The sequence below is a fragment of the Sciurus vulgaris genome (assembly GCF_902686455.1).
Source record: "Sciurus vulgaris genome assembly, chromosome: 9".
In the NCBI taxonomy this organism is placed as follows: Eukaryota; Metazoa; Chordata; class Mammalia; order Rodentia; family Sciuridae; genus Sciurus; species Sciurus vulgaris.
This window is the reverse complement of record NC_136469.1, coordinates 8,774,626-8,802,402: the sequence shown is the minus strand read 5'-3', so window position 1 is coordinate 8,802,402 and position 27,777 is coordinate 8,774,626. Positions and strand designations below refer to the sequence as shown.

Sequence of the window (27,777 nt, the reverse complement as noted above, 5' to 3'; positions counted from 1 at the left end):
TTTGTTTACCTGTTTCCTCAGAGTCTCTTTCTACCTTTTTTCATGCTAACAAAACTTCTTTTGATTATACTTTAACTCATTCTACAATCTAGAACTTCTATGTACTCTTTTCTCATCCCATTAACAGTTGTATCCTACACCGCCCCATCCTCTTTGTCCTCCATTAGAAACTACAGATCTTATTGCAAATCTATCTGTCATACTGTAGGTAACAATTGAACTCATTCTCTCAGTTTATTATGACAATATTGTTAATGTCTTCATAGGGGCTATTTGGTTTAGGCCTGCATATTGTCTGTTCTAGACATTGCTAATATTGATTTCCCCCTTAAAGAAGAGGTTTTGGAAACCTATAAGCCTATAGGGGGGAAACTGCAATTCCCAGATCTGCACTGCTACAGGGGAACATATGTGAAGAACATGAAAAAACAAGGGAAGAAAATGTTCCAAACAAACCTATATTCTATATTACTAGAATCCAGTGATACCATAGTAGAAGAAACGTCAGAAAAGAAGTTCAGAATATACATAATTAAAATCATTAGTGAAGCAAAGGATGAGATAAGAGAGCAAATGCAGGCAATGAATGATCACGCCAATAAGCACTTGAAAGAGCAACTACAGGAAGCAAAAGATCATTTCAACAAAGAGAGATTCTCAGAAAAAAAAAAAAACCCTTGAAATGAAGGAAACAATAGATGGAAAAAAAAAACAACAACAACAACAAAAACTCAACGGAAACATCACCAACAGAATAGATCACTTGGAAGACAGAACCTCAGACAATGAAGACAAAGTATTTAATCTTAAAAATAAGTTGCCCAGGGGCCTGGGGAGATATCTCAGTCAGTAGAGTGCTTGCCTTGTAAGCACAAGGCCCTGGGTTCGATCCCCAGCACCCAAAAAAATAAAATAAAATAAAATAAGTTGCCCAAACTGAGAAGATGGTAAGAAATCATGAATGGAAACTCTTAAGAACTGTGGGATCTATGGGACCTCATGAAAAGACCAAATTTAAGAATTATCGGGATTGAGGGAGGCAGAGAGACACAAACCAAAGGAATGAACAACCTATTCAATGAAATAATATCGAAAATTTCCCAAAACTGAAGAATGAAATGGAAAATCAAATACAAGAGGCTTACAGAACACCAAATGCACAGAAACACAACAGATCCACACCAAGGCACGTTATAATGAAAATGCCTAACATACAAAATAAAGATAGGATTTTGAAGGCTATAAGAAAAATGTATCAGATTACATATAGGGAGAAACTAATACGGATATCAGCAGATTTTTCAGCCCAGGCCCTAAAAGCTAAAAGGGCCTGGAACAATATATTTCAAGCTCTGAAAGAAAATGGTTGCCAAACAAGAATCCTATACCCAGCAAAACTAACCTTCAGATTTGAAGACGAAATAAAATTCTTCCATGATAAACAAAAGTTAAAACACTTTACAAATAGAAACCCTGCACTACAGAACATTCTCAGCAAAATATTACAAGAGGAGGAAATAAAAAACAACAATGGAAGTCAGCAAAGGGAGGAACTACCTTAGAGAAAAACCACTCAAAGGAGAAACCAAGCCAACTTAAAAACCAAAAATAAGCCCAAATGACTGGAAATACAAATCATATCTCAATAATAACCCTGAACGTTAATGGCTTAAACTCATCAATCAAAAGACATAGACTGGCAGATTGGATTAAAAAGAAAGACCCAACAATATGCTGCCTGCAAGAGACTCATTTCATAGAAAAGGACATCCACAGACTAAAGGTGAAAGGATGGGAAAAAACCTACCACACACATGGACTCAGTAAAAAAGTGGGGGTTTCGATCCTCGTATCAGATAAAGTGGACTTCAAGCCAAAGTTAGTCAGAAGGGATAAAGAAGACATTTCATACTGCTTAAGGGAACCATAAATCAGGAAGACATAACAATAGTAAATATTTATGCCCCAAACAATGGTGCATCCCTGTACATCAAACAAATCCTTCTCAATTCCAGGAATCACATAGACCACAACACAATAATTCTGGGTGACTTTAACAAACTGCTGTCACCACTGGATAGATCTTCCAAACAAAAACTGAACAAAGAAACCATAGAAAATAACACAATCAATAACCTAGACTTAATAGACATATATAGAATATTCCATCCATCAATGTGCAAGTACACTTTCTTCTCAACAGCCTGTGGATCCTTTTCTAAAACAGACCATATATTATGCCACAAAGAAGTCCTCAGTAAATGCAAAAAAACAGAGTTACTACCTTGTGTTCTATCAGATCATAATGGAATGAAATCAGAAATCAATGATAAAATAAAAAACATAAATTACTCCAACACCTGGAGACTAAATATGCTATTGAATGAAGCATGGATAACAGAAAACATCGGGCAGGAGATAAAAAAATTCTTAGAGGTAAATGAGAATGACAAAACAACATATCAAAATTTCTGGGACACTATAAAAACAGTACTAAGAGGAAAATTCATTGCATGGAGCACATTCAAGAAAAGAATAAAAAGTCATCAACTAAATGGTCTAACATTGCATCTCAAAGCCCTAGAAAAAGAAGAACAGAACAACACCAAAAGTAGTAGAAGACAGGAAATAATTAAAATCAGAGCTAAAATCAATGAAATTGAAACAAAAGAAACAATTCAAAAACTGACAAAACAATAAGTTGGTTCTTTGAAAAGTAAACAAAATAGATAAACCCTTAGCCACACTAACAAAGACGAGAGAGAAAACTCAAATTACTAAAATTCGTGATGAAAAAGGAAATATCATGACAAGACACCACTGAAATACTTAACATAACGAGAAACTAGTTTGAAAATCTATATTCCAACAAAATGGAAAATATCGAAGACATCAACAAATTTCTAGAGACATATGATCCTCCCAACTGAACCAGGAGGACATACACAATTTAAACAGATGAATTTCAAGCAATGAAATAGAAGAAGACATCAAAAGCCTACCAACCAAGAAAAGCCCAGGACCAGATGGATTGTCAGCTGAGTGCTACAAGACCTTCCAAAGAAGAACTTATTCCAATACTCCTCAAACTATTCCAGGACATAGAAAAGGAGGAAATCTTTCCAAGCTCATTCTATGAAACTAGTATCACTCTGATACCAAAAACAGACAAAGACACATCAGGGAAAGAAAATTTTAGACCAATATCTCTGGTGAATATAGATGCAAAAATCCTTAACAAAATTCTGGCAAACTGCATTAAAAAAAACATAGTAAGAAGAGAGTGTACCATGATCGAGTGGGGTTCATCCCTGGAATGCAAGGTTGGTTCAACATCCAGAAATCAATAAATGTACTTCATCGCATCAAGAAACTTAAGGTTTAGAATCATATGATTACTTCAATAGATGCAGAGAAAGCATTGGACAAAATACAACACCCTTCATGCTCAAAACACTAGAAAAAATAGGGACAGTAGGAACATAACTCAACATTGTAAAGGTTATTTATGGTACACTCATGGCCAACATTCGTAACGGAGGAAAACTGAAAGCATTCCCTTTAAAATCTGGAACAAGGCAGGGATGCCCTCTTATACCACTTCTGTTCAACATCGTCCTTGAAATACTAGCCAGAGCAATTAGACAGACTAAAGAAATTAGAGGGATATAAATAAGAAAAGAACTCAAGTTGTCACTATTTGCTGATGACATGACTATATTTAAAGGATCCAAAAAACTCCACTAGAAAACTTCTAGACCTAATAAATGAATTCAGCAAAATAGCAGGATATAAAATTAACATGCATAAATCTAAAGCATTTTTATTCATAAGTGATGAAACATCTGAAAGGGAAATGAGATGAACAACTCCATTCACCACAGCCTCAAAAAAATACAATAAAATAGTTAAGAATCAATCTAACCAAAGAGGTGAAAGACCTCTACAATGACAACTAGAGAACATCAAAGAAAGAAATTGAAAAAAACCTAAGAAGATGGAAATATCTCCCGTATTCTTGGATAGGCAGAATTAATATTATCAAAATGGCCATACTTCCAAAGGTGCTATACAGATTTAATACAATTCCAATTAAAATCCCAATGACATTTCTCATAGAAATAGAGAAAGCAATCATGAAATTCATCTAGAAGAAAAAAAGACCCAGAATAGCCAAAGCAATCCTGGGCAGGAAGAGTGATGCAAGGAGGTATCACAATACCAGACCTTAAACTCTACTATAGAACAATAGTAACAAAAACAGCATGGTATTGGCACCAAAATAGACAGGTAGACCAATGGTACAGAATAGAAGACATAAGACGAACCCACGTATGTACAGTTATCTCATACTAGACAAAGGTGCCAAAAACTTACAATGGAGAAAAGATAGCCTCTTCAACAAAAGGTGCTGGCAAAACTGGAAATCCACATGCAGTAAAATGATATTAAACCCCATCTCTCACCCTATACAAACTCAAAATGGATCAAGGATCTAGGAATTAGACCTGAGACCCTTCACCAAATAGAAGAAAAAGTAGGCCAGAATCTCCATCACGTTGGCGTAGGACCAGACTTCCTTAACAAGACCCCCATAGTGCAAGAAATAAAAGCAAGAATCAAGAAAGGGAAAGATTCAAACTAAAAAGCTTTTTCTCAGCAATGGAAACAATAATGTGAAAAGAGAGCCTACAGAGTGGGAGAAAGTCTTTTCCACACATACTTCAGACAGAGTACTAATCTCCAAAGTTTATAAAGAACTTAAAAAACTTCACACCCAAAATTCAAAGAGTCCGATCAGTAAATGGGCTAAGGAACTGGGCAGACAGATCAAAGAAGAAGATACAAGGTTATCAACAAATATATGAAAAAATGCTCATCATCCCTAGTAATTAGAGAAATGCAAATCAAAGCCACCCTAAGATTTCATCTAACTCCAATTAGAATGGCTATTATCAAGAATGCAAGCAATAATAAGTGTTGGCATGGATGTGGGGGAAAAGGTACACTCATAGATTGCTGGTGGAGTTGCAAATTGGTGAAACCACTCAGGAAAGCAGTATGGAGATTCCTCAGAAAACTTGGAATGGACTTACCATTTGACCCAGCTATCCCACTCCTCAAACGACTTAAAATCAGCATACTGCAGTGATGCAGCCACATCAATGTTCATAGCAGCTCAATTCACAATAGCTAGATTATGGAACCAACCTAGATGCCCTTCAATTGATGAATGGATAAAGAAACTGTGGTATATATACACAATGGAATTGACTCAGCCATAAAGGAGCATAAAATTATAGCATTTGCTGGTAAATGGATGAAGTTGGAAAATATCATGCTAAGTGAAATAGGCCAAGCCAAAAAACCAAAGGCTGAATGTTTTCTCTGATAAGTGGATGACGATACTTAACGAGGGGGGGTAGTTGGGGGGGGAGGGGAGAGAAGAATGAAGGAAGTTTGAATGGCATAGAGAAAAATGGGACGGGGGTGGGTGAAGGAAAGATAGTAGAATGACACAGTATTACCCTATGTATACGTATGACTACATGAATGGTGTGAATCTACATCGTGTACAACTATAGAAATGAAATTTCATTGTGTATCTGTGTACAATGAATCAAAATGCAGTCTGTAAAAATAAGAGTTAAAAAATTTTAAAAATTTAAATAAAACAATAAATTTAAGAAATTATGGCATTTTAAAAAGAATGAAATTATGGCATTTGCTAGTAAGTGGATAGATATGGAAAATATCAAGCCAAATCTCTCTGGGTACAGAGAGATTTCTGGAATTATCCCTGTTTTATTGTCTGATTCAACTCAGAAACTCAAAGGTTGAATGTTTTCTTTCATACACAGAAGTTAGTAAAATAAAGGAAAGGGGGAGGTAAGGATAAGATAACAGAACCAATCGAATAGGAATTACTAGATGAGCAAAAGGAGGTCTAGTAGAGGAAGGAGAATGGAGAGGAGGGGAAGGGAGGGGAAACGGGGAGAAAACCTGGGGATCATGAACTGAAACTGATTTCTACGCATTTATGAGTTTGTCAGGATGAACCCAACTGCTATGTATAACTGTAAAGCTCTAATAAAAGAAATTAAAATCTTAAAAGTAAAAATTAAAATTAAAAAATGGCTATATCATTCTTTGGATTTTTTCCCTATTGTTTTAGAAACTGGTGTATCTTTCTAAAAATCTGCCCTAATATAAATGTTCAAATTTGACCCAAACCATCTTTCAAAATACCTACATGATGGTAATACTACCTCCTATTTTTCCATATGAAACATTCGCTTTCCTCTCCTTTGTCCTAAGTTTCAGTCTCTTCAAAAAAAAAAAAAAACTAAGCTTTCGGATGACTAATCCTCTGTCGTGTGTTTGGTGCGATTCATTGGATTCTGCTTATTTTAAGCAGTGAGGTATATAAAAATATATCATTGTTTCCAAGTACACAGGGAATTATTACTTTACTTTTACATTTTTATTAATTGCTAGCTTAATTCCCCTTGTTGAAATTCACTTTTTAAACCACAGAACCACAGAAATGCTCAAGAGATCATATACTCTGCAATTCTGGGTACAGAGAGATTTCTGGAATTATTCCTGTTTTATTGTCTGATTAGCCCCTATTTAATTAGAGAGTAAATTAAATCACTGAGTGTAGACTTGTTCTTGATCTGCTTCATATAACTGAAGCTTTGATATTAAATACACTAATTTTTAAATCATACCTTTCTGACAGACCTCGGCTTTTACTATCATGACACATTTCAGCATTATTAATCCTTCCTGTCTCCAAGCCTAGTTTGTTAAATCTGTTCTGCCTGATATCAGTATGTTTCATTTGGTTACCGTTTTTTTTTTTTTTTTGGAGAGATTTCAAATTTTTTTAAATTTAATTAGGTGAATAAAACATAAAATTCACCATCTTAACTTTTTAAAGTGTGCAGTTTGGTAGTGCTAAGTGTGTTCACATTTCTATCTACACAACACATGTCTTCTATCCAGCAAAATGGAAACCCTATAGCCAACCCATTCCACAATGTCCCATTTCACCCTTCCCTCAGCTCCTGGCAGAAACCATTAATTTTGGTTCTGTAAATTCCTCCACTTTAGAGATTCCGTAAGTGAACACATGCAGTGTTTGCCTTTTTCCAAGTGGGTATTTCTTTTTGCATAAAGTTCATAAAGTTCACCTATGCTGCAGCACGAGGTAGGCCTTCCTTCCTCTGCAAGCTTAAGGTTGAACGATATTTTACCCCATGTACATACCACATTTTGTTCATCATCTCTTGAGGGTCATCTGGATTACTTTCACCTCATGATTACTGTGAATGATGCTGCTATAAACAAAGATGTGCAAAGATCTTTTCAAGGGCCCTTCAATTATTTTGGATGCACATGTAGAATTGGAATGGCTGGATAACATGGTATTTCTGCTTAATTTTTTGAGAAATTTCCAAACTTCTTTCCACTTTGGCTGCACCAATTTACATTCCCATCAACAGTGTATGGGATTCCAATTTCCCCACATTAGTGTAAGCACTTAGTGTCATTAATGGACATCATCTGAATGGAAAATACCATGATTTTCACTTGCACAATGGATTTGCATTTCTATACTGTGTAGTAAAATTGAATATCTTTTCAAAAGCTTATAAACTTTTATTTTTTTCAGGGTTGGGGATCAAATCCAGAGCCAAGAGCATGCTAGGTGAGCACTATACCACTGAGCTACATCTCCTGTCTGTCTATCTATCTATCTATCTATCTATCTATCTATCTATCTATCTATCTATCTATCTATCTATCTATCTATTGGTGCTGGGATTGAACCATGCATGCAAGGCAAGCACTCTACCAACTGAGCTATATCCCCAGCCCCAGTACTTTTATTTTTGAGGCAGGGTCTCTCATTGCTGAAACTGGCTTCAAACTTGCAATCCTTCTGCCTCAGCCTCCTAAGCAGCTGATATTATAGGTGTGCACCACTACGCTGAGCTCTGAACATTATTTTTATATAATTTTAGAGGACTGTCTAAACAACTCCTTCGCCGGTTTTAGAAACTGATTGTATTCTTGTTGTTATAGTTCTTTATACACTTGGATGTTAATCTTTGATCACATGATTTATAATATATTCCCTAGGTTGGGTTTTCATTGCTGACTGTATCTTTTCATACATGAAAATTTTAACTTTCATGAATTCCAGTCTCTCTGCCTGTGTAACACAGTTTTGATCCAAGAAACCACTGATCAACCCAATTTTAGGAAGCATTTCCCCTTTCTTTGTAATCTTCTAAAACTTCAGGTTTGAATTAATATCCATAAATGCTGTGAAGTCAGAGCCCAACTTCATTATTTTACTTGTCAATACAAAATCTTTCCAACACCATCTGAAGAGACTCCTTTCTTCATTGGCTGGTCTTGGAGCGCGTACTAAAAAAATCACCTGAGCACCTATATGAAGGGTTATTTCTGGGCGCTCTTCTATTTCATTGGTCCATGTCTGTTATATGGAAGTACCTGATGTTCTGATTACTAACTTTGTACCATGTGTTGAAATCATGAAGTGTGAGGTCTCCAACTTTATTCTTTTTCAAGAATGTTCAGCTATTTGAGATACCATAAGATTCCACATGAACTTTGGGATAGGATTTTCTTTTTCATAAAAAAAAAATATGCTGTCTATATTTTGAGGAATCTACTGAATCTGTAGATTGCTTTGGGTCATACTGACACACTAACAACATTAAGTCATTCATGAACATGGGATGCTCCCATTTATTTATCTATTTTTGAGACAAGGTCTTGCTACGTTGCCTAGACTGTCCTTGAGCTTCTGGGCTCTGGCACACCTGACTGTCTCTCAGGTAACTAGGATCACAGGCATGCCCCACCATACTCAGCTTCTGTTGTTTTTTTATGACTCCTTTAGTAATATATAATTCACTAGTGGCACACTCCACTGAAGTGTAAGATTAAGTCATTTTTCTTACCGTTTTGCACCCATTATCAAGCAATTTTAGGATGTTTTCATCATTCCCCAAAGAAACCCAATGTCGCCTAGCATCACTTCATGCTTCCTCCTAACCAGCCACCCCAGCCCACAACCGAGGCAACCACAGATCTTCACTGTGAGTACATATCTGGTTGTTCGGGACAGTTCACGTAAGCGGACTCAGACGTTGCGTGGTCCTTTGTGGCTGGCTCCTTTCACTTACTGTCTTTACAGTGTTTTCATGATGGAACGTCTCTCAGGACCTCATTACTTTTGATTGCCAAATAGCCATTACGTGGACATGCTACATTCATCCCTTGTTGAAAATCTGAGTTTTCACTTTTTAATATGCTACAATGAACATCTGTGAACATGTTTTTGTGTGGACACAAGTTTTTGTTTCTCTTGGTTAACATAAAAAGAATAGGGTTGGTGGGTAATAGGGTAACTTTGTTTAACCTTTCCCACCAGGGCTGCAATGAGGGCTCTATTTTTCCCATCCTCTCCACATGCCTTAGCATCTGGGTTTAAAAAAAAAAAAGTCATCCCAGTGGGCATGAGATGGTACCTCACTGTGATTCTGACTTTCAATCTCCTGATGGGTAATTATGCAGAGCAATTTTTCCCTATGGCTTGTTGGCCATAGTGTATCTTCTTTGGAGAGATGTCTATTTAAGTCTTTTGCCCATTTTTAGAGTGGGTTATCTTATTACAATTGTCCCCATATATTCCTAACACAAGTCCTTTACCAGGTATACATTTCACAAGTATTTTATCTTAATGTGTTTCTTTAAAAATATCTCATTTTTTGCAATAGTTTCGGGTCCACAGCAAAGATGAAGACAAAGCAGAGTGTTCTCATCTAGCCCCAGCACCCACACAAGCACCTCCTCCCCAACCAGTAACATGTGGTGCTAGAATGATATGTTGGTTACAGAGGAAGAACCAACTCTGACAGAGTATCTCCTCCTGAAGTCCACACTGCACTGGTGGTACACACTCTGGGCTTTCATAGCTAACGCGTGTACATACCATTAGTTTCATAGAGAATAGTTCCACTGCCCTAAAAATCCTCTCTGCTCTGCCTGTTCATCCTCCCTCTCCACAAGCCCTGATCTTTGTACTCTCTCCATAGTTCTGACTTTTCGGGAATGCCATGCAGCGTATTCCGACTGGCTTTCCTCCGCTCTGTGACGAGCGTAAGGCTTGCCCGTACCTTTTCAGCTTGACGGCTCATTTGTTCATCACAATGAGTGAGTTCGCCCTGTTCCAGTTTATCCATTCACCTATGAAAGACATCTTTGTTGCTTCTAATTGTGGCAATTATGGAAAAGCTGCTATACACATCCTCATACAGGTTATCCTGTGGTTATAAATTTCAACTCATTTAAGATCTCAAGGACTGCTTGGCAAGAATGTTTTCAGTCTTGTAGGAACTGTCAGGTTTCCTTCTGCCGGGACTGCAAGACTCCATTCCCGTCAGCAAGGGATCAGAGCCTCCATTGCTCCACTTCCTGCCTGCCTTTGGCTGTCACTATTCTGGTTTCTCGCTATCCTAACAAGGGTGTTACATCTCACTGCTATTTTGATTAGCAACTCCCTAGTGACATAGGACAGGAAGCATCTCTGGATTTTCTTCTTTCTCATATGTTTATTATCTTTGATTAAAAGTGTCTGTTTAGGTCTTCTGGCCATTTTTTAACCAGGTTTGTTGTTTTTACTGAGTTTTTAAGTGGTCTCTGTATATTTGCATGTTCTGGATAATAGATCTTTTTCAGATCTGTTTTGCTATTCTCCCCCAGTCTTTGGCTTGTCTCTCATTTTCTTTAGAGTGCTTGATGTACATTTTTAAGTTTGATGAAGACCAGCTTATTGATCATCTTTTTCATAGATCATGCTTTCATGCTGTGTAGAAAGTCATGAAGAACAAGGGCTTCTGGATTTTCTGTGGTTCTTCTCCTAGGATTTTTACAGTTTTGTATTTTACAGGTTTATGATTCCCTGGCATGAATTGTTGAGAACGATGTGTCTCGTCTAGCTTGCATGTGGATGTCGAGTTGTCCCAGCACCATTTGTTGGAAACACTCTTTTCCTCACTCTACTGCCTTTGTCAAAGACCAGTCGAGGGCCTGGGGGTGTGCTCAGCCAGGCAGAGACAAGCTCAGTGTGGGCACGACTGGCCTCGATCCCCAGCACCACAAAAACAACGTGACGTCATCATCAAGGAGAGTTCCATAATTCTTGCTCTTATAATTAAACAAGCAGTTTGTTTTGAGTTTATTTTTTACATGATGTGAGTTGAGTCCAATGTTATTCTTTTGCATATGGACCTCCAGTTGACTCCAGCACCACTTATTCAATCAACTACTCTTACCCCATCAAATGGCCTAGACACTTTGAAAATCAGTTAAGAGCAGACACACACTTCCTTCCAGACTCCTAGTTTTATTCCATTTACCTACAGGTCTATCCCATGCTAGCACCACTGTCTTGGGCACTATAGTTTTGAAACCAGTAAGTATGAGTCCTTCCACTTTGCTCTGCCTTTGAAGGGAGGTCGCTCGAGGTTCCATACGAACTTTAGACGGGCAGTTGCTGGAAAGCGACATTCTGCTTTCTGGTCTTTTTCCTGTGTCACATATAAGTAACTGGCTGTACTTAACAAACCGTGATGATCTTTCTGCGTTAGCCACTTGGAGTTTAAGAGCATCACCTTATTTTGTGCTACATGCCCTGCAGGCCCACCCTTCCTGCCTGTTTCCCCCAGTGCGGGGATGCCACCTGACCTAGCTCATGCTACCGAGGGCTCAGCCCTCGTCACTGCCTTGCCCGTTCCTGTGTGCGCCTCTCTCATTTAAAGGTCATGCCCTCTGCGTTTATAAATGAGTGTGCTTCAAACTGCAGTATGAAGACCTTATTAACCTTAAAAATAACCCTTTTTCAGACATAAAATACCCACAGATACTAGATTCACTTACTGCTCTCTCTCAGTATGTTATTAAATCTGTGAAACAAAACTATCTTCTGCATTAACTATTCATTTAGGCGTACTCACATTTATCACTTGTTTTGTTCTGCTGTCCTTTCTGAATCTCTGGCAGCTGGAATAACTTTTTTTTTTTTTTAAGTATTGGGGGTTGAACCCAGGGACTTGCATACCCTAGGCAAGCTCTTTACACCTGAGCTACATCCCCAAATCCTTTTTGAGAGAGTCTCACTGAGTTACCCAGGCTGGCCTCAAACTGTGATCCTCTTGCCTTAGCCTCCCTAGTAGCTGGGATCACAGGCATTTGCCGCTGTGCCTGGTGACTGCTACTTTTTGCACTTCATTTAAGACTCTGCTGGTGAAAACTTTTTATATCGTGCCTTCTTGCTTAAAAGATATTTTGCAAGGCCTACAATTATATGTTGAGTTATTTGCCCTGGGCATAGTAAAGCTATAATTCCATTTTGTGTCTGCTTCATCTGCTACTGTTGAGAAGTCAGGGGTCCACTGTCTGGTGATTCTCCTTTCCTGGAAAGTGGTCTGTTTTCTCTCCAGGGCTTCAGAGTACTTGTAGTACTCTCCTCAGTTCTGAATAGGCCCTAATTATCGCCTCTTAAAAATACTGACTCTGCCCCATTCTCCTTCTTCTTTCCTTCTGGAACTCTAACTATGTGTGTATTTTAGACCTTTTCTCTATTTCAAATTCATTGCTTGCTTACCTTTTCTTTTCAAATATAAAAGGTTTTATAATAAAACCCACTCTATGTTCCCATATACAAGTGATCTGAAACTCACCAAACACAGCAAAGATTGTGCAGAACACTCTGTACTGTCTTTTCATATATTCTTTGCCTTTCTTTGATCTGTTTTTATGGCCATTCTTGGGATTTCTTCTTCTCTGCACATTCCTGTTTCCTCCAACACAGTGATGTGATACTCCGTGTTGTGCTCAGTAATGACATCACCTTGCTTATGTTAAGGTATGATCCTGCTGGCATCATTATTCTTGCTCATTTTCGCATGTGGTCGTCTTCACTTTGTGAGCTGTCACTCTCTTTATAAAATAACTTGAGTAAACACCTCCTCTAGGATGAAGGTGAACATTTTCAAAACAGAGCTGCATTTGCATATGGCAGGTGTCTGTGAAACTCACAGGCTCCGATCCACGTCACTTTACAGCTACCAGTTACTTCAGTCACCCTGGCCGTGTGAATTTTGATTGTATGGTTAGTTTCTAGTTCAAGTATTTTCCTCCCTGTTCTGCTCCACACAATCAAGGAAATATTCTTTGAAGTTCCCCAGGAGAACGGGTGGAAACGCACATTAGCTTCTTCTCCAGCAGTGTGTTCCTTCTGGGCACTGATTTAAACCAAGGGTTCCCACTGGAATCCCAACTCTGGGTCACTCCTGCAGAGTTAGGCTAACTCAAACCCCACAGTGGCTCACTCCTGCAGAGTTAGGCTAACTCAAACCCCACAGTGGCTCTCATGGCAGAACTGGCTTTGGTAGTCCACTGCTTTAGCAACACCTACCTTGCACATCCTTGGATAATTTTTTTTTTTTTTTTTTTGGAACTGGGGGTTGAACCCAGGGCTTTGTGGCTGCGGGGCAGACGCGTTAGCCCCTGAGCTACGTTCGTCCCAGCCCTCCTTGGAGATTTTAAGTAGATGTTCTCTCATCTATTAGGTGGCCACTGTAGTTGACTTAGGCAGTAAGGGACATGTCAGGAACAGCCTACTCACTCTTTGGTCTAGTTCAACATAGCTTCCAGACACACGGAAGCTGCCCGATCAGTCTGGCTTTCTTTTCACTCCTAATTCAGCCCACCCGGTTTACGACGTGCCTGCTTATTTTCTCCTCTGGGAGCTGGTTTTAGGCGTCCACAACACACCCTTCCCCCTACAGTGCCATCAGGGTTCAGGTCTAGGTGGGTCTTCTATATTTTCTCTGCCCCCAGGTACTTTCAGCTACCAACGTCCATCTCCTGGACGGTGAGCTTCCTGAGGACCTCCTGCCAGGATTTGTTCTGGCTTCTCAGTTCCTCACACCATCCACTCTCTGGCCCAGCAACGAAGAGGTCTGCTAAAAGTAAGACCAGATCCCAGCTGCACGAAGCCCCGCCTTGAAGTCGGGATAAATCCCCCACTGTGTAACACAGCCCCTTCTAGTGTGATCTAAGTCCTGCCGACAGGGCCACAACCGCCTTTTTATATCAAACTGCAGATGAACTGACTTCCTGGTTTCTGAAGATGCCCGATGCTTCCTGCTGGGGATCCCAGGCACTTACTGCTCCCACTTCCTGGAATACTGTCTCCCACCAAGCCCTCCCTCCCCACACCTCAGGGCTCACCATCACTCGACTCTCGAGATTCCCTGACGAGCAAGCAAGAGCATCCTGGTTTTTCCTTTAGAAAATGCATTGCAGGGGCTGGGGTTGTGGCTCAGTGGTAGAGCGCTGGCCTAGCATGTGTGAGACCCTGGGTTCGATTCTCAGTACCACATAAAAATAAAATAAATAAAGGTCCATCAACTGAAAAAAATTTTTTTAAATGCATTGTGATTTGTGATTAAGTACCTATTGTGGGTTTATTTTAATGTCTACTCCCAATTATCTGCAAGTTCCAGGTGTGTAGAGAGACTGTTTGTTATGTTTCCAAGCCCAGGGACAGCATGCTGCATGTGGAACACAGTAGGCCTTCAGTAAGGTGCGTGTTAAATGGCTGAGTCCCCTCCCCTCTAAATAGACGCACAGGGACAGTGTAAGTCTAATCAGTAGTTACATGTTCAGCACAGAATCAGAACCAAGGAGTAAGTTAAAGGATGGAAATGCAGGTAAGAATCAGGTCAAGATGCAATACACCTGTGAACATACCCATGAGGCTTAAAGCTGTGTAGTTAAGATCATTTTCCCATGGTCATTCGATGGACAAAGGTGGCAGCTGCCCTAGTAACACAACACGCAATGCTTAACTTTACCATCTACTCTTCAGTTTAAAGACAAATAACTGCCTGTGAGTGCATGTTTCTCAAGTTGGCTTACAAGTCTGCTGTTTGGAACTCTGAAAATATCTCCCCACAGGACCAACAGTATACAAGGATGAGGTTCCTTTGATTAGTGCATAATGTTTCATCATAATTCATTTGTCACTTCAACAAACATGAACTGAGCAGTATGTGTGCCAGAAAGTCTCTTAGCGCTAGAGACATTAGTAAACAAAATGAACTAAAAAGGCCTAGCCTCATAGATCTTAGTGCCATGTGCTCAATCAGAGAAGAATGAACACAGGACGGCGGGTGGGAACTTGCGCTATGATGAAAAGCCACCCAACGGGAGGAGGCAGGAGCAGAGGGAGCCGTGTTTAACCTGTTATTTAGCAGAACTTATTACATTTATTACATTACCCCTGAAGCCCAAGTATCACAAATAAAATAGGAATGTGTATTCAAGGAAAGACTTTCGACTCTGAACCTCATAAAGCACACTTCCCTTGCCACAGCAAAAGCATAGGCAGGGACTGTTCAGGCTCGGCCTGAGACGGGTCCTTCAAAAGGGCCGGGGCCGGAGAAGAGGTGGGAATAGGAGCCCATGACGCGAAGCCCAGGGACAGTAGCCCAGTCCAGGGCGCCACGCCCACTCTCCTCCAGCAACCACGACTCTTCCTCACCATGACCACTCCCTAGTAGGACATACCGCTCAGCTTCCCTCCTACCCCAGCAACAAACAGATGCGGGGCTCTGGGGTGGCGTTAAGGGCAAAAGATGATCTTTTTTATTCCTAACTGTATCATTGGAATAAATGGCAGTAACTAGTGAACTGCTCCAGCTCACTCTAATAATTCACCTTAATAACTACTTAATAACTCAGGGGTCAGGCCTGAGGTGAAAGGCAAGATGATAAAAGCTGGAGCAAGGTTCCAAGTAGCATCCCTAGCAGCACGAGGATGGGACAAGGAGAGGGGCCGTCCAGCTCAGTCCTGCACAGCCTATCCATGCTGCCTCCACTAGTTTAGTGTGTGTAGCTCAGGCTAGGCAGAGGAAGACCCAGGTCGTGAACACAGCCTCTCCACCACTGCCTGGTCACACAGCAGGATGGGGAGCGGGACAGCAAGGAAGCTAAGCTGTCCTCAAGAGGGCTGGGACGCAGCTCAGTGGTCGAGTGCCTGCCTAACCAGGTAAGGCCCTGGACTTAATGGGGTGGGGGTGAGAGACCTGGCGTAAGAACTTCAGTTTTTAATTCCTTCATATGAGAAAGGGACTTCTTATTATTTTCACCTGAAATAAGCAAGGGTTCTAGTCAGTCAGTGCTGATCTTTTTTGAAGTACACAATTCATTTCGCTGTCATCTTAAAGTATTCCTCCGATTATGACTATCAAATATATTTCCAGGAATTTTTCAAATACAATATGATTTATTTATATTCAAAATTTCATAAAATAAAACCTCAATTTTAAGAAAACAGAGGCGGCGACATACAATCAGAGCAAGCTGCCAGCAGAAAGACGCCGGCCGGAGGAGGTTACCTGTGCGAGGGCGGGTGTGTTTCCACCTTCCTCCGTCCACAGACCCCGCTCGTAATGGTACAGGCCATCACTGATCACTTTGGCAAGTTCTGACGTAATGCTCGCCCCCGTCTGGTGGCCGCCTGGTCGATCTCCGGGGTGTTTTCTCATGTGCGGGGGCGTCTGAGTCACGATCAAAATCTTGTTCAAATCTTGGTCATCGATTTCATAATCTGAATCATTATCAGACCAATCAGTAATTGTGTTTTCTCGTCCTTCTATTTGTTCCATCTCCTCGTCAAATAAGAAACCCAGTTCTTCTGGTTCTCCCGGAAGACACAGTCCATCTGAGGCCTCATCAGGTACAGGTGCTAATTCCTGAAGGAAGAAATCAGTCTTTAGTATAAAAATTACCCCATCGTTTTGAAAATAAACACCATCTGGTGGTATTACAAGAAAAATCAAGCTTGTATGCTGAATCGCTAGTTCAGCAGCCAAACTGTCAAAGAGAATTAAGCTAGTACTATTCTGGCACAATGAATAAAAAGCAATTGTTAAAGGCCGAGTGAAATTCAAAACCAAAGGAAACACAGAGTTGAGTAAAAGGAGGATGAAAGACTCATTTAGACCTGAGCTGGTCTTCAGAGATCCATCACATGGCAACGACTTTTACCAGGGAGGAAGCAAAGGCCCAAGATGGGAGATCAGGCCCAGGAACTCACCCCAGGGCTAGCACCGCAGTCCTGTCACTTCTGGAGTCCGTGGCCTTCCCAAGTCTGAACCCTTTGTACCTCACAGCAGTGATGCCAGTTTCTCAGTGGAACCCTGGGCCCCTCGTGCCCATTTTCCTTGGCCCCGTTTTAATGTCAATTTCACCAGAATGCCAGATTTCAAGGTCTACGGTCCCGCAGAACTCCGCCAGGCCAAGCCCTGAGCTCTAGCCCCTCACAGCTACCGAATCTGAGACTCCCAGCTCAAGGAAGCGTTTCTTCCGGCCGTCACCTCATCGGGCCACTCGCCAGCTGTCCTGTCCTTCAGCTCAGATTCATTCCCTACAGCAAGATGACCCCTCCCTTCCCCATTCCTGTCCCTGTCCACTGACGGCATGAGCATGGCACTGTTCCAGGCAGGGACGGGGGCGATACGGTGAAGACAACTCTGACCCATGGAGCGAACTGCTCATGAACAGAACCTCACCATGGTGTTTTTACTAAAAAGAAAAGCGAGTTGTTAAACTGTGATTATATTTCAAAAATACTAAATATATTTTTACAGCCTATTTGCAGGTACCTGAAAAAAAAAGGCTGAGAGAATAAACACCAAACTATTAATAATGGCAAACTCTGGAAACAAATTTCCACTTCTTTCTGTTTAAATGTGTTGCGCAAACATAAATTCTTCTGCGATTTCTAAGGAGACAATTAAGAGCTTTGGGGATGAAGAGGACCTGACTGCATGATTATCTGCAATGAAAAGAATGAATCCAGCACCAAATAAATAAGACGGTCATTCCGTAAGTAAGTACATTGAGCTGGATGTTGTGGTGCACACCTGTAATCCCAACTACTCGAGAGGCTGAGGCAGGAGGATTGCAAGTTCAAGGCCACCCTGAGCAACTTAGTGAGACACTCTTATTGGTTTTAAAAATAAGTAAATAAAGAGCGCTGGGCAGGTACCTCAGTGGTAAAGTGCTTGCTCGGCACAGCAAAATCGTGGGTTCAGTACACAATACTACCATCCTCCTGCCTCAGCCTCCTGAGTGACTGGGATTACAAATGGACACCACTGCGCCCAGCACAAGAATCTTTTCTATGTCCCTTTTCTATTGCAGTATCCGTCTGACTTCCTCATGTGTCCCCAAGAAATCAAGCCTCTTGTCTCTTCCTTCTGTACATTAAATCACCCAAAAATGTTTATGCCTGGTATGTGCCCTAAGAAACTTCCAAGTAATTAACGAGTATAACTTCAAAATTGAGATTTCAACTTTGTAGAGATATTATTAAAGTTTAAATTAGTCACAAAAAAGAGAACCAAGTGAAAATATCTTAAAATAATGTTCAATAATAAAAGGTAAGGGATTCAGGGTGTAGCTCTATGGCAGAGCACGCACCTAGCACGTGCAAGTCCCTGGGTCTGACCCCCGTTTCTTAGAAATCGAGGTAACTTACTTTGCACATACAGTAACTCATAAATTTCTACTAAAAGCCAACAATTCCAAATTTTATGATTTTTAAAATGTTCCCAAACTTGCATATGTATCCAACAATGGAAAATTCTCGAAGGGTGTCTCTGTAACAACTGACCTTTAATCCCGCTGGACGGTGCCTCCTTTTCACCTCCACCCAAGGCTCTGAGTCCAAGTCAGGCAAGCTGGTAGACAGACCTCCAGACATTGCTTGAAGGTGACTTGTTTCAGTCCTTTTCTTTGGGTTCAGTGGACTTCCAATTCTTGGAGAATTTGGGGCAGACTCTAAAATTTTAAATCAGTTCTATAGTTAATGGTTTTTCTTACTTATAAAATAATTCTCATTGTTTTCCTTAAGTTGGTTTGATAAACCTTCCCAGTGACTTCCAAACACGAAGGGCCGGGGGATGCAGCCCGTGGCAGAGTGCTTGCCCAACACGGCCGTGCCCTGGGTCAGTCTCAGCCAACACTCGCACACACGCACAAATATTCAAAAGCAGAGGTGCTAAAAAATTAAAGGACTGCCACCAACCGCTGCACAGAACACTCGTTCACTCCAGCATCTCGACAGTGTCACTGAGTCATCTACAACAGAAAGTCAACTTGGGAATCAAGTTATCTGTGAGACCTTGGATTAAAAATATAAGCCATGATTACACTGTGGACTCACAGTGTCGTTCAGCCATGATCTAAATACGTATTTTATCCCAGAAGTCACTTCCACCACTGCTCCGCCTCATGCTCCCTGGCCTGTCCGGGCTTGCTTCCTACCAGGGTCCTACTTCCTACCCTAAGACTGAATGTTGCAAAACAGAGACGCTGTCACCACGTTCAAGTGCACAGCTCCAAAATTATGTTTAAAAAACGGAGGGAATTTAGCTGGGCACGGTGCTGCACACCTGTAATCCCAACAGCTTGGGAGGCTCAGACAGGAGGATCACAAGTTCAAAGCCAGCCTTAGCAACTTAGTGAAGCCCGGTCTCAAAAGGAAGGAAAGAGGGAGGGAAGGAGGGAGGGAGGGAGGGCTGGGGATGTAGCTCAGTGGCCGACAGTCCTGGGTTCAAAAAAAACAAAACTGAGGGAATTCAGAAGTCCTTGTTTCCTCCACACTATCCTTCTGCGATTCATTTTAAACCTATACTTTATAAGTTAAATTCAACGTTTTATTTATTTGGTGGTGCTGGGATAAAACCCAGGGATGCTTTATCACTGAGTTGTATCTCCAGCCCTTTTAAAATTTATTTGGAGACAGGGTCTTGCTAGGTTGTCCAGGCTCACCTCCAACTTTCGATCCTCCTGCCTCGAGCCTCAGAACTGGCTGGGACGACAGGCCTGTGCCACCAGGACTAACCAAATTATTATTTTAATAAATATTTTTCAAAAAACAAAGAATATTAAGTGTTTTCAGTAATATTTCCATACTTGGATCAGAAGATGCAATGTGTACTTGTTTTGAACAAGGATTTTTAAAATGTTTTCATGTTATATTTTCATCCTGTGTCAAAAGATGCACCATGGACTTGCTTTAGACCTCATGTTTTAAAAATACATACTGCAACATGTAAAACTCAAGTATACACAAAATTTATTTTTTAGAATGTTTGCTGAATATCACTATTTACCCATCAAAGTCAGTTTACTGAAAACACCACAAAGCTACCACCACGTTACTTGCAGAAAGCTGAAATTAACATCAACGATCATTTTATTTACTAAATTCAAGGCACACAGGACCCAGTTGAGAATGTCCTCAGGTTTTACTTCAGCCTCTACAGTAGGAATCAGATGGCCTTGGGCTCTTCCCCACGGACCAGTGGTACTGTGGTCAATACTCTTCCTGTTCAGTGAGAGGCATTTGCTCTATGCAGCTACTGAGTACCTGAAACATGGCCAGTCCTGAAACGTGCTCAGGACCAGCGTAAAACATACACCAGAAAAAGACCTGTTACCCAGCCCTGAATAAACAAAGTGTTTATTGGCCATATGTTGTAATAATATTTGAATACGTTAAGTTAAATTAAAATCCCTATAAAAGTATTATTAAAATTAAATGTCTTCTGCTTTTGGGGCTGGGGAGATAGCTCAGTTAGTAGAGTGCTTACATTGCAAGCACATGTCCCTGTGTTCGATTCCCAGCACTGCAAAAAAAAAAAAAAAAAAAAAGCCTTCTGCTTTTAAGGCTACTACAGTGTTTGGAGTTACATGTATGGTTCACATATTTCTATTGGACACTGCTGCTCTGCAATTTTCTTAATGGTACATCTATTGCTGATTCATTCACAGAAGTAGTACAAGAGAAACACGGGTAGACTGTCTCACTGAGAGTGCTAGCGGAATGAGAAAGACATTTCCAGAGAACTCTATGTTCATACAGTGAATAAAGCCTTCAAACTAGAAAACTACTATCCCATTGACTGTATTTGGGGACTGACTCAGTTGTTTATATGACTATAGCTGAGAATTAATTAAATCACTATATATAACCCATGTATAAATGACAGCACCTGCCATGGGCAGGGAAACCAGTAGCTATTATTTTTTATGTAGAAATTTAATCATTTAACACCAATCTAACATTTTGTTATATAATCATCTCTAAATGTTCTTTAGGCTTGAATTACGCTTCCCCCATTAAGTGTCTAATTATATTCACAGCATATATGCTTAAAGTGGAATGATATAAAATAAAGAATTTGGGCCAGACAAATTTGGGTCAGTCTTAAAATGCAACTTCAACGGTTTCATGTTATGGTTCTCATGGCATACATACATGCTGCAAGGCTTTCTGCACCCATATTTTCTCCTACAATGAAAAGATTTCAAACTATACATCAGTTAAATTCAAAGATAATAGCAAATGCCTAATATTCCTACAGGAAGTGAGATTAAATATGATTTGGATTTCCAGACATTAAATTTTTTATAGACAAAATTATTTAGACACACTTTTTTAACACTCAGGTCATAATTTGTGAGAACACAGTAAATTTATCTTTGCTGCTTTTCCTAAATGAAAACTGTAAACTCGACCCTATAAAGACACATCACCACATACACCCATATCTACTTAGTACTGCTATGTTTCCCCCAACCCAGGGAGGATCACAGCTCTGGGTAACTGTGTTCCTTGAAGACCATTTTATGTGGGGCACTTTCAAGAACATTTCTGCACATAGAGTTTCAAAAGAAATCCCACAGTTTATTACTCAATAACCACGAGAACTTCTCACACATTTTTTAAAAAATGACAACAAAAAAAATAATTAGATGTCCAGGTCCCTGGCCTCCATTTGGACGCATGCATTCTTCAAGGGTGGAAGAGCAGAGCCCTCCCACAATGCACCTGGTGTGGCGCACCCACGTCTCCTGCTCAGTGCAAACGTCAACCTGTGCACACCCAGCCACCTCCAAAGAGGAAAAGAACAACTGATGAAGGGAATCACCCATGTTAGACATTTCTACGTCCTCGGAGGGCCTGTGTCAAGGGCTGCTTCTGAAGTTTAAGGTCTCCTAATCGGAATGGAAAGGGCATGAAGTCCCACCACTCTTCTCTAGCTATGGGAACACACACTAGCAGTAGACACTCACTGCTCCTTAGTTCCACTGCACATTTTTGGTGACACATTACTTTTCCACTGATCCAGGAAACTAGGCTTTCTTATCACAAGGGAATCATTAAGGTCAGAAAACTGGGAAATCATGGGAACAGGTGATTTACATATTTATTCCTATGACTTAAGATGAAAGCATAATTCTTAGAACATTTGTATCATTTTGTTTGCTATCTGGTCTCTGAGGTGTAAGATAAAAAATCGTAAAATGTATGACATTTATTTAACACACACTGTTGTTTGTGCAGAGAGAAAAATATGTATGTGCATCCATCTGTGTATGTTAAAGAACACAAAATATACAGAACATTATGATTTTATTCTTGTAATTTTATTAATAATGCATAAATGGTTAATGGACAGGCATCACCAACTTGACTGACCTAAATTAACTATCCTGTGGAAAAAGTATTTTCTATATTATCCAACTTACCAATGATTGCTCATAAGCTGGTTAAAAATGTCATTTTGGACCCAAGTTTACACAATAAATAAATCTAACTTTTACAATCAGCCATTATATCTTTAAAAAACAAGCAAACAAACAATGTCACATTTCTTCAACTTTTAAAACACCTGCCCAAGGTGCTTGCTGGGAGTGGAAGCACAGGGCTGACAAAGAAGTGAGATAAAGATTTCTGTGAAACTGTCCATCATTAATGCTTTTCTGATGGGCAGGACTTATACTGATGTATCAAAAATACATTTTGAAGAATAATGGAAAAAAATACCCTTGTTATTTCTTCAATTTCTTACCCCTCAAATGTCCACATTAATGGATCTTACAGTCCATGTGAAACACCGTAACACGTGAGTTATGCGATGTTCACCATGGCAAAGGGCAGATCAAGAGCCAAGGGCCTGGCAGGCTGGGAACGCCACGCCGTCCTCTCTCTCTCTGCTTTATTGACCTGGACACAAGGACATCTGCCTGGAACAAAGACAGAACCTGCAGTGCATCCACAGCGATGAGAGTCAGCTTCCCCGCAAATAAAGCAGCCACGCGGTCTGAGTCCAGTCACACAGAAAAGGGCGGGCAGCTCCTGGAAGCCAGCAGCAGTCCCCGGCTCTGTCTCCCGTCGTGGCAGAGGTGGTGGTCTCCACTGCTGTGCTGCCCGGGGTGGGCAGTGGACACTCTCACACAGAAGGCAGGCTGATGGCTTCCATCTCTGCAGCACGGTTTGCTCCAGTGTTTACAGTGCATTTCAGTGAGTCACCTGCTCCACTGCACATTCCCACAGATGACATCCGGGGCCTCAGTAGATCATCACCCTGACTGAAAAGTTGAAGCACATTTTTTTCCCAGAGGGAATGTCTTAAAAATGATCCAGGAAAAATCCTTAACACTAAAGCAGGTTTTGGAAATTCTAAACACCACCAGATTAAAGAGAACCTCGATTCTGCTTTTGAATGTGGGTCACCTGTCTTTGCAAGACAAGGCTAAAGTGCACATTTAACAATTAAAGGAAGGCTACCCCCTCCTCCTGTATTGCACTTGAGCCTATCTCAATCCTATAAGGGAAAACTGGCACAGTATCCACAGACATTCAGCAAAATTAAAAGAAGATCAGTAAACACTCCACACATGACAGTACACATATAAATTAAAAACAAGAACATGAGAGAGCTTCACCCACAGTTCTTAGATCCCTATTTACATAATGGTGTGGGAGACAATGTAAGTAGAATTTGGAGGATCAAAGTCATGCAGTTTAATTTTCCTACTAAAGCTAAATCAATTAAGAGGAGACAGGTAAAATGGATCAAAGAGCCCACTCTCATCCTGCTGTTTCTAGAAGACAAGCTGTTACCTGTATGTGAGCAAAAGGCTTGGCCTGGCACGAACTCCGGACAATCGATCAGCCGGGAGAAGTCCGTCTGTGGCACACTCCTGGGAGGAGGGCCCGGGATCGGCCATTTTTCTGGTTCTATCTTTTTCCTCATTTTCTCATCCACAACTTCTACTTCTGTGCTGTCCTTCAGGGCCTAGCAATAAGAATTTTGAGCTATTATAGGACTTATATTTGAAAATTTTTCATTGAAAGCCTTATATTTTTAATAACCTAAAAATTACAAAACGTGAAGTTAACAGATAATAGATATTGCAGTTCATGGTTCTAAAAATATCCATGAAACAAAGTGCACAGACAGGGTCCTCATAGTAGTCCCAGCAACTTGGGAGGCCAGGGCAGGAGGATGATAAATTTGATATTTTAAAAGGCTGAAGATGTAGCTCAGTGGTACTGGGATTAATCCACAGTACCGAAAACAAATAAATAAAATTGATGAATTAACTGTTAAGAACAAAAGCAAGGGAAAAGAGGGGTGGGAGGGGTGGGGGGAGGGAAAAAAATAACAAAATGAATCAAAAACTACTGCCCTATGTAAATGTGTGATTACACAAATGGTATGCCTCTACTTCATGTACAGAGAAACAAGATGTATCCCATTTGTTTACAATAAAAATAAATTAAAAAAAAAAAAAAAGAACAAAAGCAGTTGGGTGTGTAACTCCAGCAACTCAGGAGGCTGACCCAAGGGGATCACAGCCAGCCTGGAAGAGGATCACAGCCAGCCTGGCAACTTGTTGAGACCTCAGTTTAAAATAAAAAGACCACAATGTAGCTCAGTGACAGAGGGGCCTCTGGGTTCAGTACTCAGTACACACACAAAACAAACAAAAATAACCTTGCTATTCATAGAATCTGATTAAGAAAATGAAGAGAGAAGCGAAAGATTAGGGGAAAATACTTGTAAAATATACATTAAAAAAAAAATTGTATCCAGAATAAAGAACTCTTAAATGTTTTACTTTTTAGAACATTTTGATAAAAATTTTTTTGAGCCGGGCACTGTGGCACAAGTCTGTAATCCCAGCGGTTCAGGAGGCTGAGGCAGGAGGATTGCAAGTTCAGAACCAGCCTCAGCAAAAGTGAGGTGCTAAGCAAATCAGTGAAACCCTGTCTCTGAATAAGATACAAAATAGTGCTGGGGATGTGGCTCAGTGGTTGAGTGCCCCTGAGTTCAATTCCCAGTATCCCCCACCAAAAAAAAAAAAAAAAAAAAAAAATTTTGAGCAAACTCACTGATTTGAACAAATATTCCAACACATAAGGTACACTGATGGAAAACACGACAAGATGATCAACAACATCAGTCAGTAGGGAAATACAAATTAATTGTAATGAGAAATTATAACATGTTCATTATTTTAAAAATTGACCCCTGGCACAGTGGAGCACGCCTGTAATCCCAGCGGCCTGGGAGGCTGAGGCAGGAAGATGGTAAATTCAACCTCAGCAACTTCGCAAGACCCTGTCTCAAAATGAAAATAAAAAAGGGCTGGGGCTGTAGCTCAGGGATAAATGCCCCTGGGTTCAAGTCCCAGGACCAAAAACCCCTGGTGATACCAAGAGTTGAGGTCGGCTCCATCAGTAGGGGTGGAAATACAGAAGGACAAAGCCGCTCAGGGCCAGCATGCGGGGGCGGCTGCCACCCCACAGACAGAGCGCCCACAGAGCCCTAAGGCCTTACCACAAGCTCTCACGCCCAAGACCCTCAAGGTGCAAAGAGGATGTGCACCACCGGTGGAGGCCCCGCCGCCGAGCGCCAGGCAGCAGAACCCAGAGCACACCAGCGACACGCGGCAACCCGATGAGCCCAGGCAAGGGCTGGCAGACTGGCCGCGATGCCCACTCTTCCTTATGTGACTGACACTCTACCGGGAACAAAGGGTGGGCCACTGGTTGCCAGGGCTGTGCAGGGACAGGATTGACTACATGGGTCAATTTCACTGCCATATTTGCTAAAAAAAAAAAAAAAAAAAAAAAAAAAAAGGAAAACCAAAAATGCTGAAAGCATTTCTAGAACGACAGCAAGCAGTCCAGTCACAGCTGCAAACACTGTTTTACAGCAGCCTGTCCACAGCATGGAGCAGCCTCAGTGCTTCATTACATGGGAAGACTGAAGGAGCAAGGCTGGAGTCTGAGTTTGAGGGACTGGGTCTGAAGAGGTGACAACGCACCAGCAAGTCTCTGGGGGCTCCCAAGGTCAGACGTTTATTTAGGTTTTGTGAAAGGAAAGAAAACAATGAAATGCTGTCTGAAACTTCAGTCAACTACAGCCTCGTGGGTCCCTTTGATTTTGTTTGTTTATTTTGAGACAGGTCTCTACCTCACGGGCTCAAGTGACTCTCACTCAGAGTAGCTGGAACAGCAGGAGTCAAACACCACACCTGGCTTGCTAGATTTAAAAAAAACATATTTTGATACTTTACTTTTAGAGCAGGTTCAGGTTCACAGGAAAATTGACTGAGAAGTATGATTATTTTTTAAGTGAATAATCACCTCCAGAATGAGATTAAGGTTCGTGGTGAGAGCCTGAACGCGGTGAAACCCAGCAATCAGGGAAATGGGCAGGAAGCCGTGCGCGTCCATCTTTCTCCGAAGAAAGAAGTCCCGTTCCAAGTTTTCTATACTGAAGTAATATTCTCTGAAAAGAGAAATAAACATGAACTTCATTTATTCAAGAGGACAAAAAATATCCTTGTGCTTATACATCACCAACTGGTATGAAGATATTTTAATTTAGTTAATACTATATTACAACTCAGATATAACACAGGGGATCTAACACAAAAGGGTAAATATAAAAGATAACAAAACCATAAACTTAAAGTATGAATTATTTTCCACAGAACTAGCACTAACTTCTAGTCAGATCAGCTTCACCTAAGCACAAAGAATTAAGAGCTCATTTTACTTTAAAATAGTTTAATATTTAGCCAGGTACAATGGCCCACTGTAATCCCAGCAGTATGGGTGGCTAAGGCAGGAAGATCCCAAGTCCAAGGTCAGCCTGGGCAACTTGGCAAGACCCTGTCCCAAAACAAAATAAAGGAAAAATGGCTGGGGTGTCTCTCAGGGGGGAGGTGCACACCTGGCATGCCCAAGCCCCGGTTCAATCACCTGAACAAAAAATCAGTAACTGGGTTTTTAATGAGTAACTTCTGTGAAAAATTTCACTTACAAAGCTACCTCTGTTTCACTAAAACACTAATAAAACTAAACATATGTCAACATATTGTCTCCCAACTTCTCCACAATGACTAAGAATGGTATTCTTTGGTAGAATTCTTTGCTGAATTCACAATCAAATGTACAGTTGTTTGTTTTGTTTTCTATATTGGCAAAATATTGATACCATGTAGTACGTCTGAACCCTAGTAACCATGTAGAGCACAGTAAAAATTCACTGAACACGTGAGCATGTTACACGCACATTAGTTATCACATACGCGAGGAATGATTCAAGTCCTCCTCCTTCCCTTCTTTTTTCTGCGTGCACTGCCGGAGATTGAGCTCAGAGCCTCCCGCATGGCAAGCGGGCACTCTAGGACTGAGTTTCCGCCCACCCACCCTCCTCCTTTCTCTACAGACCCAACTGTAAGACACTAGAGTGAAGAGGAGCAGGGCACAGTGGCACAGCCTGC

The 27,777-nt window shown here is 40.8% G+C and overlaps 1 protein-coding gene across 12 annotated transcripts in view; it reads right to left on the bottom strand.

The window, feature by feature from the left end:
- Nucleotides 1-27,777, bottom strand: part of LARP1B (La ribonucleoprotein 1B) — a 105,614-nt gene that overhangs the window by 55,994 nt on the left and 21,843 nt on the right. For all 12 annotated transcript variants that reach the window (XR_013766176.1, XM_079153664.1, XM_079153665.1 and 9 more), the window contains 4 exons: nt 26,633-26,777; nt 24,098-24,272; nt 18,794-18,960; nt 16,512-16,868 (listed from right to left, as the gene is read on the bottom strand). Coding sequence is in view for 11 of the 12 variants with exons in the window: in XM_079153664.1 (XP_079009790.1) it covers nt 16,512-16,868; nt 18,794-18,960; nt 24,098-24,272; nt 26,633-26,777 (844 nt within the window). In the remaining variant the exon portion in view is untranslated. The remainder of the gene's footprint in view (nt 1-16,511; nt 16,869-18,793; nt 18,961-24,097; nt 24,273-26,632; nt 26,778-27,777) is intronic.